Below are 21,868 nucleotides of genomic sequence, written 5' to 3' on the forward strand. Positions count from 1 at the left end.
GCAGGTTGTCTCTATGCCTCACGTTTGCCCAGAGGCTGACTTTCATGCATAGGGATCAGAAACTTTGAAAACAAGTATTACTTTCTGTAGGCTTTCCCTCAGGATCAAAAACCACATAAAGGCACCAAAAATAGGAAACTAGTATTTAACACATTCCGGCATCATACACCGCTGTATAAAGCATTAATAGTACGGCATTTTAAGTAATACAGTACTTTGGCTGAAACTCTCATGTTAGGACAGAAATATCCAATAACTAAGGCGTTACGTTTTATTTCTTGCTGAATGCACTGCCAGTGAGTGGCCATTAACCACGTGGATGGTTGGGACTTGGTGGATTGACGTGAGGGGGTAACCAAAGGTTCCCAGAGAGACTGCACTTAAGACGTTTGCCTCATTAACTGATGAAATGGCCTTAAATTGAGCTGGAAACACATTGCAGCTCTCCGCTCAGGCACCACTCTCCTGGAGGCCAAGCTCAAATATAAATGGGCCTTTAAACTGACTTAGAAGAGTGATGAATTACTGCAGGGCTAGGGGGAAAAATGTCAGACTGCTTTGAAGTAAATCGCCCTTTTCCCCCTCCGCAGGTCAATCACAGCAGTTACATTGACGTTATAATAGAGGGGTCTGTGGCCTAGTCTGCCTAACCCTCCTGATGGAAGAAAGCTAGATCCAAACTAGTCTGCTTCTGGCTGGACACACCAAGTACAAATAGTCTAATGGTGAACCAAATTTCTCAGCTTAAACCTGTGGCTGATTTAAAAGGTTGACGTGCTGCCTTTAAGCTTTATAACAGCACGTTTTAAAAGCTGAAGATGAATGTTTTTTGCAGAATCAAAATATACATACATTAACACATCCATGAACTGCAAGCAAAATACCGCTAAATGTTTTTGACAGGAAAAAGATTAAACTCCTGGGTGATTAAAAAACATAAAACTCCAGCCGACTAATAATAATTATTAGTTTCGTTGTGTTTCTTCACCACTCCACTGGTTCTGTTAAATCACTGATATGATTTTAATGAAAATATGATTATATTGATTCCCCTTATTTTATTTACGGCCTGGTTTTTGAGTGAAAAAGGAACCACTGTCTGCTGATCTAACCTCAACGAGTAGGATGGGGAGAAAAGGGAAGGTCACTTTCAGTGTTTGTGAGCTCACTAGCTTCTCAATCCAGCCAAATTCATGCAGATGAAATTCATGCTGCCCATGTGAATTTGTCAATTGGATGATTACATATTAAGCCTTCTTGCCCGTTTAAATACAGACAGTCACACTTAATCTCATTGTTCATCAAAGCATATCACTAATATTTATCTGAAGCTCTGCCAGCTATTCTGATCCCATCCTTTGTCTTGTAAAATATGCCACATAATTGCTGGATATTTTGTTCAGTGTGCATTTATATTCATGGACGTAGTCATCTCCACCAGATTTAATTTTACCGTGTTTTATATAAAAAGACAGAAAGTGTTGTCATTTAAATATAAACCATTTCATCTTTCTCGTTATTAAAAACAACATTTACCTGCCCCCACCTCTCAGCCCTGATCCCATAGAGATGTCAAATTGCATCATTGTTGTGTTCGCATAGGGAGCACTCTAGCAAATAATCTCATGGTCGCAGTGCGTAGTGAATGAATACATTCAGAGACTCTCAGAGGTTAAAAATATGAAGTAATTTTGATTACAAGATTTACATCTTGTTGAATAACTAGCCAGGTACGTAGACATTAACTACGTCATGGCTGCAAAGTTGACATGTTGCTTTACCAAATGGATATCTTTTAACCTGCCATGGGGGTGGGGTGGGGTGGGATTCTCAATGGTTCAATGGTCCTTATTTTCATGGGTACCGAGGTACAGTGAAATTTGATTTGCCATACAGTCAGACAAAAAAAAAGCAACAAGGTGTTTTGTCCAAGATTTCTTCCACTGCCACTCTTAAACTAGCTAGTACTCAAAAAGACTTCGCTTCCCCGTTGTTGAATAACTGGACATTAACCACATCACATGTGCAAAGTTGACATGTTGGTTTACCAAATGGACAGGTTTAGGTTCCAGGTGATATTACAGCCAAAGTGTTTGACAATAGACAATAGGTGCAGGAGGAGGCCATTCGGCCCTTCGAGCCAGCACCGCCATTCAATGTGATCATGGCTGATCATTCTCAATCCAATATTTTGAATCCAAAAGTTTGAAACCCAATATTTTAGAGTCTGAGCCTCAAAATTTGCGGACTCTTTTCCCAGTTCTTGGCCACAGTGTAAAGAGGGAAAGCTAAAGGAGTCGAACCTCCAGGTTAAAGACGAGGGTGGAGAAAGCCATCTTTATCTGTGCGATTTCTTCATGCAAGTTCGTAGATACATTAGGTCAGGTTGTGTTCTATCCTCCCGTGCCTTACACTGAATGTGCCGTGGGGGTGGGGTGGGAGGAGGGATTCTGTCTTAGATTTTTTTCCCACTGGCACTCTGTAACCTGCCATCACACGAAAAGGGATCTGCCCCATTGATGTTTCTCATTCTGCAACATCTTTCCTTCGGAAAAGTTTGACACCTTTGATCTTGACATCGACAAATGGGGACTGTCCGATGGAAGAGAGCAGGACATTCACAGCGCCACACACTCGTGCGTGTACATTATTACAGCAGGTTGCAGTCTGATTAAAAAAGCCAGCAGAAAACCTTGAAACTAAAGTTGCTTTTTTCCCCCCCCCCATTTTTACCACGTGTGAATCATATGGGCAGATAGACCATTTCCACTGGGAATGGGTTGGAACATCCCAGTATCCAAAGACCTACCTTTCTTTCCCATAGGGATCTCGATAGTCATTAAGGGAGTTATTCATTCATCATGTTTGTTTGGCTGAACACAATCCTGGACCTCAAAGCTTCTGGGACACAAACCCTGGAGCGCTTCTTACCAGCAAAGCTGAGTGCACCACTGACATCAACACGAAAACTGCAACTCAATTACTCTCCCTTCCAGGATGTAGACACCGCTTGGAAGTAGAATGAAATATGGGAGGGTGATATCGCAGCATTTGTTTCTCTTGAAACAAATTGTTTTTGGGGGAGATGAGGAATCAGCTCAGCCGTAGGTGTCAGCTCCACTCAGCTGCAGTGCTCCGCTTTCAGCCACTGGAGGTCACCAGAGTATGTATGGAGCTCACTAGCAGTATCTAGTGGAAAGACTTGAACATGACAAAATCAAAAACCCGAGCTGCCCTGTTTATTCCGTTCACCCAGCTGAAAATCTGGAACAGTTCATTCCTGGCTGGGAAATAGGCGCGGGAAGCGCGGCTGCCATTCTGAGGCATTGCTGACCAATCCATTGTAAGGCTATCGTTAACTGGATGTTTCCCCATTTACTTTATAAGAGAAGCGTTTGATGAAAACGTGATGTGTTTCAGCAGTCTGCCGAGGATTGGCCTTATCTGTACTTTCAGACTGAGCAGATTAAACAAAATTTCAAAATCTTCTGGAAAGAACTTCATAACGATATATCAATAAAAGGAAATGTAAATGGATAATACCCTTCTAATACCTTTCCTTAGATGCATTGTTTCCCCATGGCTGAGGGGCTGGTGCAGAGAGCAGGGATTTCGATTTCTGGACCACTGGGATCTCTTCTGGGCTAGGGGTGACTTGTACAAAAGGGACGGGTTGCATCTTAACAGCAGGGGGACAAACATTCTGGCAGGCAGGTTTGCTAGTGTGACACCTGTGGCTTTAAACTAAGTAGTGGGGGGGAGGGGTTAACAAATTGTGAATATGAAGATGAGGTAAAAGGGAATACAGGAGATATTGCAAAAGACTCTCGGAAGAATGGGAACAGAAGTTCTAGAGCGGAAAAGAAATTAAGGGCAGGGCCAATTGTGAACGATGTGAGAGAGGAGGTAAATACAGAAGTTAAAGTGTTGTACTTAAATGCGCGTAGTATAAAAAATAAAGTGGATGAGCTTGAGGCTCAGTTAGTCATGGGCAAGTATGATGTTGTAGGGATCACTGAGACATGGTTACAAGAGGACCAGGGCTGGGAACTGAATATCCAGGGGTACACAACGTATAGAAAAGACAGACAGGTGGGCAGAGGGGGTGGGGTTGCTCTGATGGTAAGGAATGATATTCATTCCCTTGCAAGGGGTGACATAGAATCAGGAGATGTTGAATCAGTATGGATAGAAATGAGAAATTGTAAGGGTAAAAAGACCCTAATGGGAGTTATCTATAGGCCCCCAAACAGTAGCCTCGACATAGGGTGCAAGTTGAATCAGGAGATAAAATTGGCGTGTCAAAAATGTAATGCTACTGTGGTTATGGGAGATTTCAACATGCAGGTAGACTGGGAAAATCAGGTTGGAAATGGACCCCAGGAAAGAGAGTTTGTAGAGTGCCTTCGAGATGGATTCTTAGAACAGCTTGTACTGGAGCCTACCAGGGAGAAGGCAATTCTGGATTTAGTGTTGTGTAATGATCCTGATCTGATAAGGGGACTAGAGGTAAAAGAGCCATTAGGAGGCAGTGATCACAACATGATAAGTTTTACTCTGCAAATGGAAAGGCAGAAGGGAAAATCGGAAGTGTCGGTATTACAGTATAGCAAAGGGGATTACAGAGGCATGAGGCGGGAGCTGGCCAAAATTGATTGGAAGGAGGCCCTAGCAGGGAAGACGGTAGAACAGCAATGGCAGGTATTCCTGGGAATAATGCAGAGGTTGCAGGATCAATTTATTCCAAAGAGGTGGAAAGACTCTAAGGGGAGTAAGAGACACCTGTGGCTGACGAGGGAAGTCAGGGACAGCATAAAAATTAAGGAGAGGAAGTATAACATAGCAAAGAAGAGTGGGAAGACAGAGGATTGGGACTCTTTTAAAGAGCAACAAAAGTTAACTAAAAAGGCAATACGGGGAGAAAAGATGAGGTACGAGGGTAAACTAGCCAATAATATAAAGGAAGATAGCAAAAGTTTTTTTAGGTACGTGAAGAGGAAAAAAATAGTCAAGGCAAATGTGGGTCCCTTGAAGACAGAAGCAGGGGAATTTATTATGGGGAACAAAGAAATGGCAGACGAGTTAAACCGTTACTTTGGATCTGTCTTCACTGAGGAAGATACACACAATCTCCCAAATGTTCTAGGGGCCGGAGAACCTAGGGTGATGGAGGAACTGAAGGAAATCCACATTAGGCAGGAAATGGTTTTGGGTAGACTGATGGGACTGAAGGCTGATAAATCCCCAGGGCCTGATGGTCTGCATCCCAGAGTACTTAAGGAGGTGGCTCTAGAAATAGTGGAAGCATTGGAGATCATTTTTCAATGTTCTATAGATTCAGGATCAGTTCCTGTGGATTGGAGGATAGCAAATGTTATCCCACTTTTTAAGAAAGGAGGGAGAGAGAAAACGGGGAATTATAGACCAGTTAGTCTGACATCAGTGGTGGGGAAGATGCTGGAGTCAATTATAAAAGACGAAATTGCTGAGCATTTGGATAGCAGTAACGGGATCATTCCGAGTCAGCATGGATTTACGAAGGGGAAATCATGCTTGACAAATCTACTGGAATTTTTTGAGGATGTAACTAGGAAAATTGACAAGGGAGAGTCAGTGGATGTGGTGTACCTCGACTTTCAGAAAGCCTTCGACAAGGTCCCACATAGGAGATTAGTGGGCAAAATTAGGGCACATGGTATTGGGGGTAGGGTACTGACATGGATAGAAAATTGGTTGACAGACAGAAAGCAAAGAGTGGGGATAAATGGGTCCCTTTCGGAATGGCAGGCAGTGACCAGTGGGGTACCGCAAGGTTCGGTGCTGGGACCCCAGCTATTTACGATATACATTAATGATTTAGACGAAGGGATTAAAAGTACCATTAGCAAATTTGCAGATGATACTAAGTTGGGGGGTAGTGTGAATTGTGAGGAAGATGCAATAAGGCTGCAGGGTGACTTGGACAGGTTGTGTGAGTGGGCGGATACATGGCAGATGCAGTTTAATGTAGATAAGTGTGAGGTTATTCACTTTGGAAGTAAGAATAGAAAGGCAGATTATTATCTGAATGGTGTCAAGTTAGGAGGAGGGGGAGTTCAACGAGATCTGGGTGTCCTAGTGCATCAGTCAATGAAAGGAAGCATGCAGGTACAGCAGGCAGTGAAGAAAGCCAATGGAATGTTGGCCTTCGTAACAAGAGGAGTTGAGTATAGGAGCAAAGAGGTCCTTCTACAGTTGTACCGGGCCCTGGTGAGACCGCACCTGGAGTACTGTGTGCAGTTTTGGTCTCCAAATTTGAGGAAGGATATTCTTGCTATGGAGGGCGTGCAGTGTAGGTTCACTAGGTTAATTCCAGGAATGGCGGGACTGTCGTATGTTGAAAGGCTGGAGCGATTGGGCTTGTATACACTGGAATTTAGAAGGATGAGGGGGGATCTTATTGAAACATATAAGATAATTAGGGGATTGGACACATTAGAGGCAGATAACATGTTCCCAATGTTAGGGGAGTCCAGAACAAGGGGCCACAGTTTGAGAATAAGGGGTAGGCCATTTAGAACGGAGATGAGGAAGAACTTTTTCAGTCAGAGGGTGGTGAAGGTGTGGAATTCTCTGCCTCAGAAGGCAGTGGAGGCCAGTTCGTTGGATGCTTTCAAGAGAGAGCTGGATAGAGCTCTTGAGGATAGCGGAGTGAGGGGGTATGGGGAGAAGGCAGGAACGGGGTACTGATTGAGTGATCAGCCATGATCGCATTGAATGGCGGTGCTGGCTCGAAGGGCTGAATGGCCTCCTCCTGCACCTATTGTCTATTGTCTATTGTCTATTGCCCACCCCCCTGCTCCCATTCATTTGTATAATATATAAAGAGTTCATGTAAACACAATGAGATTATGCCTTCATTGTGTTTCATATTTTGGGTCCCCAGTGAAGTACCTTTTTTGAGGACTATTCTTTCAGGTAGTTGGTTGGCTTGTGAGATGTGGTGTTTACCACATGAGAAAATGTGGTTTTATTTTTATTAGCAAAGAGCAGTATGGTAAGCAGGGAGGAAGAGACAGTGCGGCAGTGGACTGATTGCACTGGGGCTAAACTACATGCCGGCACCTCCAGGCAACAATGGACTGAAATTCCTTGTGCATTTCACCTGGAAGGCTCCATGTTACGACACAACTATTAGACAATAGACAAAAGGTGCAGGAGTAGGCCATTCAGCCCTTCGAGCCAGCACCACCATTCAATGTGATCATGGCTGATCATTCTCAATCAGTACCCTGTTCCTTCCCTCTCCCCATACCCCCTGACTCCGCTATCCTTAAGAGCTCTATCTAGCTCTCTCTTGAATGCATTCAGAGAATTGGCCTCCACTGCCTTCTGAGGCAGTGAATTCCACAGATTCACAACTCTCTGACTGAAAAAGTTTTTCCTCATCTCCGTTCTAAATGGCCTACCCCTTATTCTTAAACTGTGGCCCCTGGTTCTGGACTCCCCCAACATTGGGAACATGTTTCCTGCCTCTAACGTGTCCAACCCCTTAATAATCTTATATGTTTCGATAAGATCCCCTCTCATCCTTCTAAATTCAAGTGTACGCAAGCCTAGTCGCTCTAGTCTTTCAACATATGGCAGTCCTGCCATTATTACAGGTCTTGTTAATGTAACCCCTTGTTGCTGAGAGACCAACAGGCTCAATGATAAATACTTTATACTGTAATTTTCAAAAAAATATTTTTGTAAAACAATATGAAAACAATGCAGTTGTCCGTGGAACGGAAATCTTTGGTTCCCATTTATCATTCACAGCTCATGATGTTCTACCATTAAACTGCTAAGATTAAGATCTTTGTGGCATCCCTAGATGTTTCTAGAAATGAGAATTGACTTTGGACTGCGAACTTATACCCTTTCACTTTATTGACACAAGCTGATTTGTCTAGTATCTTCAGCAAAGCTATAACCCAGCGTCATGGAGTCCTGCAGACTCCCTCTCTGAGTCTCCTCATTTATAGCGATGTGTGCCCATCACCTATGTGCTCCTAAGGTCATAAGTGATAGGAGTAGAATTAGGCCATTCGGCCCATTAGGTCTACTCCGTCATTCAATCATGGTTGATGTATCTCTCCCACCGAACCCCATTCTCCTGCCTTCTCCCATTGCTCCTCCCCATTGGGTTACCTATCCCGCCCCCCGTTCCCATTGGCCCAATATCCCTTCCTTATTTGCTTCCATCCTTTCTTGGGCGGCACGGTGGCGCAGCGGTAGAGTTGCTGCCTTACAGCGAATGCAGCGCCGGAGACTCAGGTTCGATCCTGACTACGGGCGCCGTCTGTACCGAGTTTGTACGTTCTCCCCGTGACCTGCGTGGGTTTTCTCCGAGATCTTCGGTTTCCTCCCACACTCCAAAGACGTACAGGTATGTAGGTTTAATTGACTGGGTAAAATGTAAAAATTGTCCCTAGTGTGTGTAGGATAGTGTTAATGATCGGGAATCGCTGGGCGGCGCGGACTTGATGGGCCAAAGGGCCTGTTTCCGCGCTGTATCTCTAAATCTAAATCTTATCAGAATCTATAAACTGCAGCCCTTTGCTGTCACCACTTCCCATCCCAGCCTCTGTCACTCTATCCACCCACCCCTCCCCCAATAGTCCCCATCCGACAATCAACTCCTCTTCACCTGGATCCACCTATTGCTTGTGTAGGAAGGAACTGCAGATGCTGGTTTACACGGGAGATAGACACAAAGTGCTGGAGTAACTCAGCGGGACAGGCAGCATCTCTGGGGAGAAGAGATGGGTGACGTTTCGGGTCAGGGTCCGAACAATAGTCTAGACCCAAAACGTTGCCCATTCCTTCTCCCCAGAGATGCAGCCTGTCCCGCTGAGTTACTCCAGCATTTTGTGTCTATCTTCCTACTATTGCTTACAGGTCTTACCCCATCCCACCCATTCTCCTCTCGAAACTGGCTATCTCCCCATTATCACCTTCAGTCCAGATGAGGGGTTTTGACCTGAAATGTTGACTGTCCAATTCCTTCCGCAGATGCTGCCAGGCCCTGCTGAGTTCTTCCAGCAGTTAGTTTTTTTTGCTTTAGATTTCAGCATCTGCAGCTTCTTGTGACTCCATCTATCTATCGTGAGGCTGCTTTCCTGCAAAGTGTTCAACTGTTCTGTTCTGGAGATGGGGGAGAGAGAGTGGGTACATTTTACAAGGTGGGACGTTTTGATTATTTCAATGACCAGGGCAGTGCTGGCAACTCGAATACAAACTATTGAGAGATTCACTTGAAGTCACTGCCCTTACACTCTCTCGCCCCGAATCTATTGCCCAAGCAAAGCAACATCTCCAGGTCTACACCAACACATCACCTATCCCCCCCACCCACCCACCCCCCAACCCCCCAACCGTTCTCCTTAGCACACCAATAAAAGCACGCGACAAAACTTTTCACTGTACCTCGATACACGTGACAAGAAACAAAACTAACTAACCAACCACCCATATACGCTTACATTTTTCCAATTCATCTTTGCCTAATGCTGGAATTTGGGCAGTGAATGGCTGCTGATTATTTGCAGAGGCTATTTAAGTGATGACTATGGTGTATGGCATTAAGCAGCACCATCCTGTGTGCGTGAGCAGAGCCTTTTGGTGTGAGTTTAATAGTGGATGGTGGCATGTTGCACAGAGTGAAGAGGATGTTGCTTTCAGCAAGGGGGGGGGGGGATCTGTGTGCTGAGTTTCTTAGGATTAGTTTATTGTCAGGTGTACCAAGGAACAGCGAAAAGCTTCTGCTGCGTGCTAACAAAGGGTGAGCAAAGGGGTTCCGTGGGCTGAGTTTGCAGCCAATGTGGAGGTCATGCAGGCCGCGAGGAGTTAGAAAGTGTGGTTGTCTTTGCATTTTGACGTTGCGCTGCATTGCGGTCAGATCAGTGTGAAGGGGTTCCACCACCATCCTACTCTGTCTCGCACCTGCATCCATATGTCACGGCAGGATCTCTTGTCGCCTGGTGGAGAGAACATCTCCCCAACCCGCGTACCTCTTCAACCGAGACATCAGGTGCCACATCGGAGAAACGTGGTACTCTTGTTTTCCATGTACTGAAGGTATCTTAGAGACCCTTGCAGCCATAATCTACAATCCCAAAGGAGATGCAAATCTATATACGAAAACTCTCGTTTTTGTTATCTTGTTTGTGACTGAACTTCAGCCAAAACGGTACACGATAGCGCGACAATTTTAGGCCCACCTTACTCACCATTGTCACTTTAGTGATAATGCAAGTAGTTTTATTGAAATCGGTCTTATATTTTTAACGTTATTCACATTTTTAAGTTTAAAAGGAGGGGAGGGGGAGGGGAGGAGGGAGGGAGGGGGGAAAGAGGGGAGTGGGGGAGAAGGGAGAGGGGAGGGGGGTTGAGGAGAGAGGGGGGGGGGGAGAGGACAGGGTGTTGCACCAATGCAGGAGAGGTTTGGGCCCAACGGGTCCACTTGGTCTAGTCTGCCTTTAAACCTTCCCCTTCCACATTGGACAACTGGAAAACTAGTGCTAGTGTAGTTGTGATGTTGTAGCTGACATCCTCTTCATTGATAGTTTTATTCATTTAGACCATGCGGAAAAAAAATGTCAGGAATTAATTTAGTTTAGTTTAGAGACACAGCGCGGAAACAGGCCCTTCGGCCCACCGAGTCCGCGCCGACCAGTGATCCCCACACACTAATACTATCCTACACACACGAGGGACATTTTACACACACACCAAGCCAATTGACCCTCCAAACCTGTACGTCTTTGGAGTATGCAGATGCTGATGCAGATTTAAATATCATAAAATGCAATATAAGATTGGAGCAACTGGGCTTGTATACACTGGAATTTAGAAGGATGAGAGGATATCTTATCGAAACGTATAAGATTATTAAGGGGTTGGATACGTTAGAGGGAGGAAACATGTTCCCAATGTTGGGGGAGTCCAGAACAAGGGGCCACAGTTTAAGAATAAGGGGTAGGCCATTTAGAACTGAGATGAGGAAAAACTTTTTCAGTCAGAGAGTTGTGAATCTGTGGAATTCTCTGCCTCAGAAGGCAGTGGAGGCCAATTCTCTGAATGCATTCAAGAGAGAGCTAGATAGAGCTCTTAAGGATAGCGGAGACAGGGGGTATGGGGAGAAGGCAGGAACGGGGTACTGATTGAGAATGATCAGCCATGATCACATTGAATGGCGGTGCTGGCTCAAAGGGCCAAATGGCCTCCTCCTGCACCATTGTCTAATGAAATTCAAATATAATAGGCATTGTATGAAACTCCATATGGTGGAGGTTAAAAGGGCTGGTGAGAGATGGAGATTGAGATGGTGTTTAAAGGTAGCACCACGTGTGTAAAGGAAGTGTAAAAGGAGTGTTCAGGGAGGAAGCAAAGATGACTGAAGAATTTACTACATAAAATCTATACATTTGTAGGCAACCTGTGTGATATAAGAATTCAGAATAAATCTGTAGAAATGTATGCTTGCTCGCTATCGATTTGGAAGCTGCATAAAAGAGCGATCCCTCTTAAAAAAAATTCCACGGTGCTTCTGCCAACAATTAGTTGAGGGAGCTGGGGTCCAATTAAGGTAACTGTAACCCAGTTTTTTTGCATTAAATTTGACTCAAGGAGATTAAATATTTTTTGGGATTCACTATAAGCAGTATAAAATGTAGGCTACTGCTACCTGTAATAGATTTTTTAGAGATACAGCGCAGAAACAGGCCCTTCGGAAACAAGTAGCTATGTTTCATCCAGAGAGACCAGTTTAACCACACTGTCAATTACAGGAGTCACCGTATCATTACAACATATCTAAGTGGGGAAATATATAAAGGATTTGAACCGTGAAGCTAAGAAAAATTATGAAATGAAATTTATCAATGATATTTTATTGTGTTCAATCAATTTTAATGTTGTAATCTAAATAATAAGTAGGGATTAATTTGTGATTTATTGTGATGTTGATTGTTCCAGGAATTGCTACAGTTTAAAAGTCATATTGGGAGCCAATGTCCTTTTCAGGAGAACTTCCAGGCGTGAAATTGCACTGTGGGAACCAGTATACACTTCATTTATTTTACAGATATCCGGAAAAGGAAAATCACAGACCAACTATTGTAATGCGCTATGTCGACATGGTGTAACGTCTGACTTTCTCCCAACCCTTAGCCTTACTTGCCGTACAATCACCGAGGAGGGACAGAAAGGGGGAAAAAAAGTCTTGGGAAAGAGTCTCCAGTAAGGACCTGGAAGAAATTATATAAATCCCAGGAGAGTATCGTGACTCAAGGAATTATTCACCAGTGTCATATTCTTTGGTGTGAGTTTATGGAGCCCCTCTTGGGAACGGCAGTCACACCCTTTAATGTCTACTGCAGATCTGAAGTTGGAGATAGACACAAAAAGCTGGAGTCACTCAGCGGGACAGGCAGCATCTCTGGAGAGAAGGAATGGGTGGTGTTTCGGGTCGAGACCCTTCTCCAGAGGAGTTGAAGTCTTGCTCAAGAGATTGGTGACTCTGCAAGAGCAGGACTTCCTATCACATGAGCTGGTTCATGATGACTAAACGTATACTTGTGTCTGGATGCAACCCAAGCCAAGCTACGTAGACCGAACCTAATCCTTCAGTAAATTTTCAATCAAATTTCCAATTAATGTCCTCCCTCCATAAGCATATCAATTGCTTCACATAGTTTTCTCCTTTTCAGATTGATGGCAGCAGGATTGGTTGTATAAGAAAATAACTGCAGATGCTGGTACAAATCGAAGGTGTTTATTCACAAAGTGCTGGAGTAACTCAGCAGGTCAGGCAGCATCTCAGGAGAGAAGGAATGGGTGACATTTCGGGTCGAGACCCTTCTTCAGACTGATGTCAGGGGGGCAGGACAAAGGAAGGATATAGGTGGAGACAGGAAAGAGAGAGATCTGGGAAGGGGGAGGGGAAGAGAGGGACAGAGGAACTATCTAAAGTTGGAGAAGTCGATGTTCATACCACTGGGCTGCAAGCTGCCCAGGCGAAATATGAGGTGCTGTTCCTCCAATTTCCGGTGGGCCTCACTATGGCACTGGAGGAGGCCCATGACAGAAAGGTCAGACTGGGAATGGGAGGGGGAGTTGAAGTGCTCGGCCACCGGGAGACCAGTTTGGCCAACGCGGACCGAGCGCAGGTGTTGAGCGAAGCGATCGTTATTCTGTGTAGTCTGACAATTCCTGTGAATGGGAATTAGACACTTTGGTCCTGATGCAGCAACTGCTAAAGATCTGCAGTTGATCCCTACAGATGAGTGGATTGCCGACTCAACCTTTGATCTGTGCTATGTTATCTGATTTTGTCCGAGCAGCAGTACACGTCGGCAGCCCTGGCATAAGGGGTGTGAAAGTAGGATCAGAGTTCTGGGCTACACTTACTGTGTGGACTCCTTTAGAAAGATTGAGTCCCGCATGAAATCTTGAGGGTGACCACCACTTGGATGAGACCTTGACCTCACAGATTTCATGTAGCAGGTAATAGTCTTTCAACCAGCTGAGAATGTCCGGGCCTGTCTCAAGGGACATGCTGGGCTTGTGGATCATGTATCTCCATGGCTACGTTTCTTAGCACTCCACCTCAGCATTAGCTAGATGAACATTGGATGGATTGATAGAACAGATATAAAGTGGAAAAAGATGACTTGTGCCTATAAATTTGCAGAGGGGGGAAACAAAAGATAAATTGTTATGACGTCTTAACTTTTGTCAGTTTAGTTTACTTTAGAGATACCGCGCGGAAACAGGCCCTTCGGCCCACCGAGTCCGCACTGACCAGCGATCGCCGCACATTGACACAATCGGGCGGCACGGTGGCGCAGCGGTAGAGTTGCTGCCTTACAGCGAATGCAGCGCCGGAGACTCAGGTTCGATCCTGACTACGGGCGCCGTCTGTACGGAGTTTGTACGTTCTCCCCGTGACCTGCGTGGGTTTTCTCCCAGATCTTCGGTTTCCTCCCACACTCCAAAGACGTACAGGTATGTAGGTTAATTGACTGGGTAAATGTAAAAATTATCCCGAGTGTGTGTAGGATAGTGTTAATGTGCGGGGATCGCTGGGCGGCGCGGACTCGGTGGGCCGAAGGGCCTGTTTCCGCGCTGTATCTCTAAAAAAAATATATCTAAAAAAAACCCTACACACACTAGGGACAATTTACACATACACCAAGCCAATTTACCTACAAACCTGTACGTCTTTGGAGTGCGGGAGGATAGAGAAAATCTCGGAGAAAACCCACGCGGTCACGGGGAGAACGTACAAACTCCGTACAGACAGCACTGTAGTTGGGATCCAACCCAGGTGAAGCGCTATAAGACAGCAACTCCACTGCAGCCCCTTTCAAATTGGGCATGAGAGGATGAGTTTGCTGGATAACACCAGGGATTAAGATTAAGACTTGCTTTTGTGCCAATGCTGTGTCCCTGTGCCTTTTTGACCGCTGTCTCCAGCTTGTCTTAATAAAAAAAATCTTCCTTTACTGTCTGACTCACATTTTAGGGCTGAGCACAAATTTCCAAAATATTTTGTAGCAAATCTCGGAGAATCTTTGATGGAGAAATTTGTGGCCTGTGGAGACTTTATTTATTCAGCAGGAGAAAAATGACCATTGCAAGCAAGGTTATTTAAGTACATGAGCAATACCTGTGTGGTTTGACCAGATTCATGAGAAATGTCATGTATCGCTTCCTCTTCAGAATACTTTAGATTTGTTACCAAGAGAAATCAGCTCCTAGTTAAAGTAACCACGTGAAACTCTGGGAGATGAGTAGTTCTCAGGCTTTGGTTTGCTTTGCTGATTCACCTAAAAATTCTGAGCAACAATGTAAATAAACCTAAGGTATTTATTCACAAAATGCTGGAGTAACTCAGCAGGTCAGGCAGCACCTCAGGAGAGAAGGAATGGGTGACGTTTTCCTCATATGTAAATAAACCTACTCATTTGACCTAATTGAACATTGTAACAGGGTTAACCTTGCGTGGTCGTAGATCTCCTTACCATTAGATCACCTTAAATGAAGATAAATGGATTCAATTTCAAGGTGCCGATAGTGCTTTTTACATTTTCCATTGGAGTTGAGTTAAAAATTTATTTAAAAACATTTTCTTTTTATTTAACTGTTTCAAGATGGCGGCTGAGCATGGTTTGCAGTTGTCTTCATGTTGGCATTATTTGTTTTCTCTTGCAGGGAAGGATGAACCGAGCAGTTACACTTGCACAACTTGCAAACAGCCATTCAACAGCGCATGGTTTCTCCTCCAACATGCCCAGAACACCCATGGATTCCGAATTTATTTGGAGACTGAGCACGGAAGTCACTTGACCCCACGGGTTGGTATTCCTTCAGGACTTGGGGCAGATTGCGGCCCTCAACCCCCACTTCATGGACTTCATGTAGCAGATAACAGTCCTTTCAACCTGCTGAGAATGGCTGGGCCTGTCTCTCGGGAAACGCCAGGGCTTGTAGAAGGCCGCTTTCCTCCGACGCCTCCGTTGTTTAGCCCTCCACCCCGGCATCATCTAGACCCTCATCGGATGGATCGGCTGAGCGCTGAGGAGATGGCCATGGCGGCAGCACATCATAACAGTGCCTTTGACAGGGTACTGCGTCTTAATTCCATACCTATGGAGCCACCATCAATGGATTTCTCAAGGAGACTTAGGGAACTAGCTGGCAACACCTCCACTCCTCCATTGTCACCGAGTCGGCCTAGTCCCATGCAGAGGCTACTGCAACCATTCCAGTCAAGCAACAAGTCGCCATTTCTTAGCACGCCGCCCCTTCCTCCCCTCCAGTCCGCAGCACCGCCTGCCCAGAGTGTGCTCAAGTCCAAGTCCTGTGAATTCTGTGGGAAAACATTTAAGTTTCAGAGCAACTTGATAGTGCACCGTCGAAGCCACACTGGTGAGAAACCGTACAAGTGCCATTTATGTGACCACGCCTGCACACAGGCCAGCAAATTAAAGAGGCACATGAAAACACACTTGCACAAGACATCGCCCATGACCGTCAAGTCAGATGATGGACTCTCCACTGCCAGCTCTCCTGAACCCGGTACTAGTGATCTCATGGGCAGTGCCAGCAGTGCCCTCAAGTCCGTGGTAGCCAAGTACAAGAGCGAAACAGATGCCAATATGATTCCAGAAAATGGGGAGGAAGAAGAGGAGGAAGAGGAAGAGGAAGAAGAAGAGGAGGAGGAGGAGGAGGAAGAGGAGGAACCTGAGATTGAAAATAGGTCTGAATTTGCCTTTGGTGTCAGTCTTGAGAGTGTGCGTCACCATGAGAACAGCTCGAGGCCTGTGGAAGAGAAGAGCTCTCTACCTGAAGTGATGCACAGCATTGCCATGAACACCATGCAGCACTACGGTGAGGCCTTCCACCAAGTCCTTGTTGAAAAACACAAGCGGACTCATCACTCCTCTGAGGTAGAGGTTCACAGAGACATTTATGATGAAGATTCAGTCGCTGGCGAATCTGATCGCACAGATGATGGTACAGTCAATGGAAGAGGCTCCTCACCAGGTGAATCGGCCTCTGGGGGCATATCGAAAAAGCCTATATTGGGTAGCCCGACCTCCCTCAGCCCTTTTTCCAAACGCATTAAGCTTGAAAAAGACTTTGACCTGCCCTCAGCACCTTTGGCTCCCGCAGATAACGTTTACTCACAGTGGCTTGCCGGCTATGCTGCCTCAAGGCAGCTGAAGGACCCATTCCTCAGCTTTGGAGACTCCAGACAATCCCCTTTCGCAACTTCATCTGAGCACTCTTCAGAAAATGGAAGTTTACGCTTTTCCACTCCTCCAGGAGAGATGGACGGTGGGATCTCAGGTCGGAGTGGTACGGGAAGTGGCGGCAGCACGCCCCACATCACCGGACCTGGTCCGGGGCGGCCCAGCTCCAAGGAGGGCAAGCGCAGTGACACCTGTGAATTTTGTGGCAAAATCTTCAAGAATTGCAGCAATCTCACGGTCCACCGGAGAAGTCACACGGGCGAGAGACCGTACAAATGTGACCTGTGCAACTACGCCTGTGCCCAGAGTAGCAAGCTCACGCGACACATGAAAACGCACGGTCAGGTGGGGAAAGACGTTTACAAATGTGAAATTTGTCAGATGCCTTTTAGCGTGTATAGTACCCTCGAGAAACACATGAAAAAATGGCACAGTGAGCGCTTGTTAAATAATGATATAAAAACTGATTAGGTGTATTGATGCTCAAGTTCCCTATAGCTTTTTCTATTCTCTTGTGATCAAAACCAAGTGGAAGCTGAGGACGTAAGGAACATGTGCTTGATGCCAGTACAACTGGTTTAATGTCACTGATGAATGCATGATTTGTATCGGGGCAATACTATTGAATTTTACGCAAACTCGAGCCTTTCTCTTGTGCAATAATTTACGTGTTGTGTATGTTTTTTTTCTTTTAGGCAGCATGTGTGGTATGTTCGGCAATTTAATTCTGTCCTTGGTTAGTGCTGAGTAACCACCTTTTGTCCGTTCTTTGCTTTTTGAAAGAAAATTACCATGCTGCATAGAGCCCAGTAACACACGTCATGTATAGTTTGGGTCGTAACACAGAGGGAAGACAAAAATGGGGGAATTTCCCCTTCCTCCCCCCAGATATATTTCTTTATTTAACCCTTTATGGACAGGCTGGGATTCGCACTGTTAAAGCCGTCTTTTTCTAAAGGAAATCCTGTCTTAGAATGTTAATATATTAAATTGGAACGTAAGAGCAATTGATGGCCTTGACTTTTGGCAAAGGAAAAAAAAAAACGAAGATGATAATTGGGTGAATGCCATTGTTTGGTTGAAAGAAAAAATAATAATAATCTGAGTGCCTTGGATCTTTTGAAACTGTATTGGTTTACTTTCTGTTCTTCAGTTAAGTCCTGGAGGAGTAGCCTTGGGTTTTTGTTGACCTAAGTGATGCTTCTACATCATGCACTTGTTAGTTTTGGCTACCAGTGAGTCAACCAATACTCAATATATAAATAAAATGAGAGTAACAAAATGGTAGGAACAAATGAGGAAAATGTCTTGATAATTCCATTAATCTCATAGTACCCATCTGTGATCCGTAATGTCATGCTTGATTCATACACCACGTTGTAGTTGTATAAACATAAAGACGATACATTAATACTTCCACCAGCCCCTCCACCCACCCCTAGCTTGTATTTTAATCGCACTTGACTCTGCTCGTGACTTCTGTGCCCTTTCTTTAATCAGGGGTACAGAGGCTGAGCAAAAAGACAAAAGGATAAAAGACAGCTTGGATAGGACAATTAAGTGCACTGTGCAATTTTCCCAGTTTACAAACATATAATTAAGGGGAAAAAAAATCCTAAAATACTTAGGAAAAAAAAATGAACGGATTGTTTAGTGTCAATTTGCCAGTCATTGACTAGAATAGTGCACCTGGCTAAATTAAAAAAGAATATAAGATGTAAAGCAACACGATTTAACAGCATGTCTCCTCAGCTGATGATAATGGGACTGCAGTCAATTAGAATAAATAATCTCACTACTACAGTGCAAGAATTTTTGTACAGGTTTTTTAAGTATAAATGGTAAGATTTTTTTTAAACAAAAAAGAAAACACTTCATTAAGTTAGGGAGAAGTATATTTTAGGGTTTCAGTGTCTTGGTGGTTGTCAAGACTTTACATGTTATACCGTTAGTGGATACTCTGCCTATTGGCACACAGCTCTTCAGGTTGTATAAACTTGCATTGGGGAAAGGTTTAAGAGTATATATATATATATATATATGCATATGTATGTATATATATATATATAGTACTTAACTATAGGAAAATGCACACATGTTAATTCCTATGCTAAACACATTTATGGTCTCTACTTTTCTGTATTTCTAGAATGGTTATTTGAAATAAATGTTCACCTAGTGTAGGCACTATAGTATTTATATTGAAGCTTGTATTTTTAACTGTTGCTTGTTCTTTAAAGGTATCAATGTACCTTTTTTTGGTAGTGGAAAAAAACAGGCTGCCACAGTATATTTTTTTAATTTGGCAGGATAATATAGTGCGAATTATTTGTATGTTTCAACAAAAAAAACAAACAAACAAAAAAAAGAATACGCCCGTGACATTGTACAGATAAGAGGTCGTATAACGGCTGCTTGGGGAAACTTTAGAACGTCGCGCCAATGGTCAAAGTGGTTGGTTGTACATATCTTTCCCTTCCTGCTGCCATACTGTATACAGTACTGCAAGCTAATGTTTGTTCTGTAGTGTGCTTCTGTCTCCTAACCTCTCACCTACTACATTCCAGCATCTAACTTCATATGCAGTAAATTAAATGTTTGCAGTTTTTTCATTGCCAAAAACTAAATGGTGCTTTATATTTAGATTGGGAAAATTTCATATGCAAAGCATATTAAAGCCGCTTGAGTCAATACTTTTTTGTAAATGGCAATGCAGAATATTTTGTTATCGGCCTTTTCTATTCCTGTAATAAAAGTTGTTGTTGTAACTTGACATTTATCTTTTACTATGGGATTCACTATTTATTATTGCTTATGTGCGCTGTTTAAAACAGATGCACTGAATTGATCCTTTTTTCATTTTATTTTTTATTTCTTTGTTTAGATGACCAAAGGTCATTACAACCTGGCTTTTATTGTATTTGTTTCTGATCTTTGTTACGTTCAGGAGTCTATTGGAAACCACTGTCTGTGTTTTGGCAGTTGTCTGCATTATCCTGTTCACATTGCCCATTTTGTCCCTTTATGAAAAAAATTAATAAAAAATTTAAAGCTAATTGGTGAACCTTGTGTGTGCTTATTTATTGCTTTCCTCATTATTTTATTTTTTTAAAAATTCATTTAGTCATTTGTTTTTGTATGGCATACTTAAAGTATACAGCTTTTGCTCCAGCTGAGTTGATCTCCACAGTGACCCCTTTCTCTGACCCACATAGAGTTTGGTAGCATGCTGCAAAAAATTGCCTACCTTCAGAAAGGGTTTAACATAGCAGACAATTGGGAAATGCACTGTGTGCCACATGCAGGTTTATCCCCTGCATGGGTGAGGGGGTTACTAGCAGGATCATGGGCTATCTAAAAAAATGTGATCATATTTCAATGAAAATGAATGAAGCATACAATAAATTCTTTGTTACTAACCATGTCTAAATAAAATCATTAATCAATTAATCGATGCCAATTTCTCTGCCACAATTCCTTCCCACTAAAAGTGCATGATTAATCTGCATACTTGGGCACTGTGTCCATGCATTGAAAATTAAACGTTGGCCAGGTGGTAGTTGAAAATACAAGCACTACCTGTTTGAGTTAATTGCAACAGGATCATTTAATTGCTAAGTCCAATTATCTGGACCTGCCGTGAGGTGAGTCAGCAAACTGTTCAGTGTAGTTGTTCTAATGGTACTGTTGGTTTTGCGCCTTCTACCTCTAGGGTTTTTCCTTTGAGAGTTGACGACCCGATGAACTAAAATTTATGACTTGGAGAAATAGTGGGTGTTTTTAAATTGTTTGATGGTGCCTCACGTGGGCGCAGGGAAATCTAATTCACACAACGTGGATAATAATTCTGCAATTTCTCAACCCCACAAATGCGATTTAGAACACAAATATGTTTTCAAAAATCTTTCACATATTTGTTTTATTTCAACGCAGCGACGTAATGACGTGTGACTTCAAAGATGAGGAAGAGTCCAATTCTACCTTGGGTAATATATCCCTGCACAGGGTTCAGGATAATAGATAGAGAGAATTTTATTCTTTGCTGCTTGGGATGCTGACCATATTTGTTCCATCTCCATCATCTACATCAACTACTTTGGTAAAGGATGTAGATTGAATCTGGTTTGCATGACTCAGTAATGGCAGTGGGCAGTGAAATGACAATGAAATCATCAGTTTTGAATTCATTGATTTGAATTTCCCTTGAATTGAATTGAACTCGGGATTGCTCATAGTTTCAGGACAAGGGTGTAATACAAGCAAACGTGCATGTGTGCACTTTAGTCAATATTTTAAAAATAACTAAAATCATACATTTTGGCTATTTCCTTGCCTTTTCTGTGAAGCCACATGTCTTTGCCCGCTAGACATTTCTCATGCATGCACTGAGGTACTGATTGTCCAAGGGCCTTCTGATTGCAGTGAAATACTGGTATATGTCCAGCAAGAGTATCTGGGGGACAATTGGGAGCTGGGATCCTGGCTGGCCAGTTTTGACACTCCCTAGCCTAAGCCCTGAGCATAGAGTCAAATTTTAAGATTCTTACCTCTACATTGGTTGGCATCTATTGACCTGGCACAAGTTGGGAATCACAGCTAGGATCTGCAGTCTACATAGTTCAGCCATGCAATGGGAGTAAGAATGGGTCTTGCCACCGGCAGAAAACAAGTTTTCGATTTGACAGTCTGTTTTGCAGTGCAAGCAATTGATTTCGGTGGAATGGAAAATTGAATTCAGTGTAAAGCAGTTTGCTGATTTGCTTTAAATATATTTTCCATTGCTGGTGAAGACCAATTTTGCCCCCAACGGCATAACAACAGACCCATTAAGGAATCCTGTAAATTTGATCTTTTCATAAATGTTAAAAATAATGTTGAGGTTCACTGTTAGCTTTTTCAGACTTTTAAATAAATAAATGCTAAATAAATCCATGTTAGAAAATTACCCCTGGCAATATTAGCAAACATGTAATTATATTTGCATGTGATTCCTCTATATTTGATTATTTAAGGAAATATTGTGTTAACAATAAAGAGAGGCAGTGCGTAGAAATATCTTTAAATGTTTCTTTTTTTAATATCAC

General features: G+C 43.4%; 1 protein-coding gene across 5 annotated transcripts in view; it reads left to right on the plus strand.

Annotated features, from left to right (window-relative positions):
• bcl11aa (BCL11 transcription factor A a) overlaps positions 1-21,868 on the plus strand; it is a 225,406-nt gene that overhangs the window by 138,303 nt on the left and 65,235 nt on the right. For 4 of the 5 annotated variants that reach the window (XR_013547616.1, XR_013547617.1, XM_078404763.1 and 1 more), the window contains exon 3: positions 15,241-17,129. Coding sequence is in view for 3 of the 5 variants with exons in the window: in XM_078404763.1 (XP_078260889.1) it covers positions 15,241-17,129 (1,889 nt within the window). In the remaining 2 variants the exon portion in view is untranslated. Of the gene's footprint in view, positions 1-15,240; positions 19,798-21,868 lie in introns of those variants that run through there. The other variant, XM_078404762.1, reaches the window with a different exon arrangement.

This window comes from Rhinoraja longicauda, chromosome 9 (assembly GCF_053455715.1).
Source record: "Rhinoraja longicauda isolate Sanriku21f chromosome 9, sRhiLon1.1, whole genome shotgun sequence".
Lineage (NCBI taxonomy): Eukaryota > Metazoa > Chordata > Chondrichthyes > Rajiformes > Arhynchobatidae > Rhinoraja > Rhinoraja longicauda.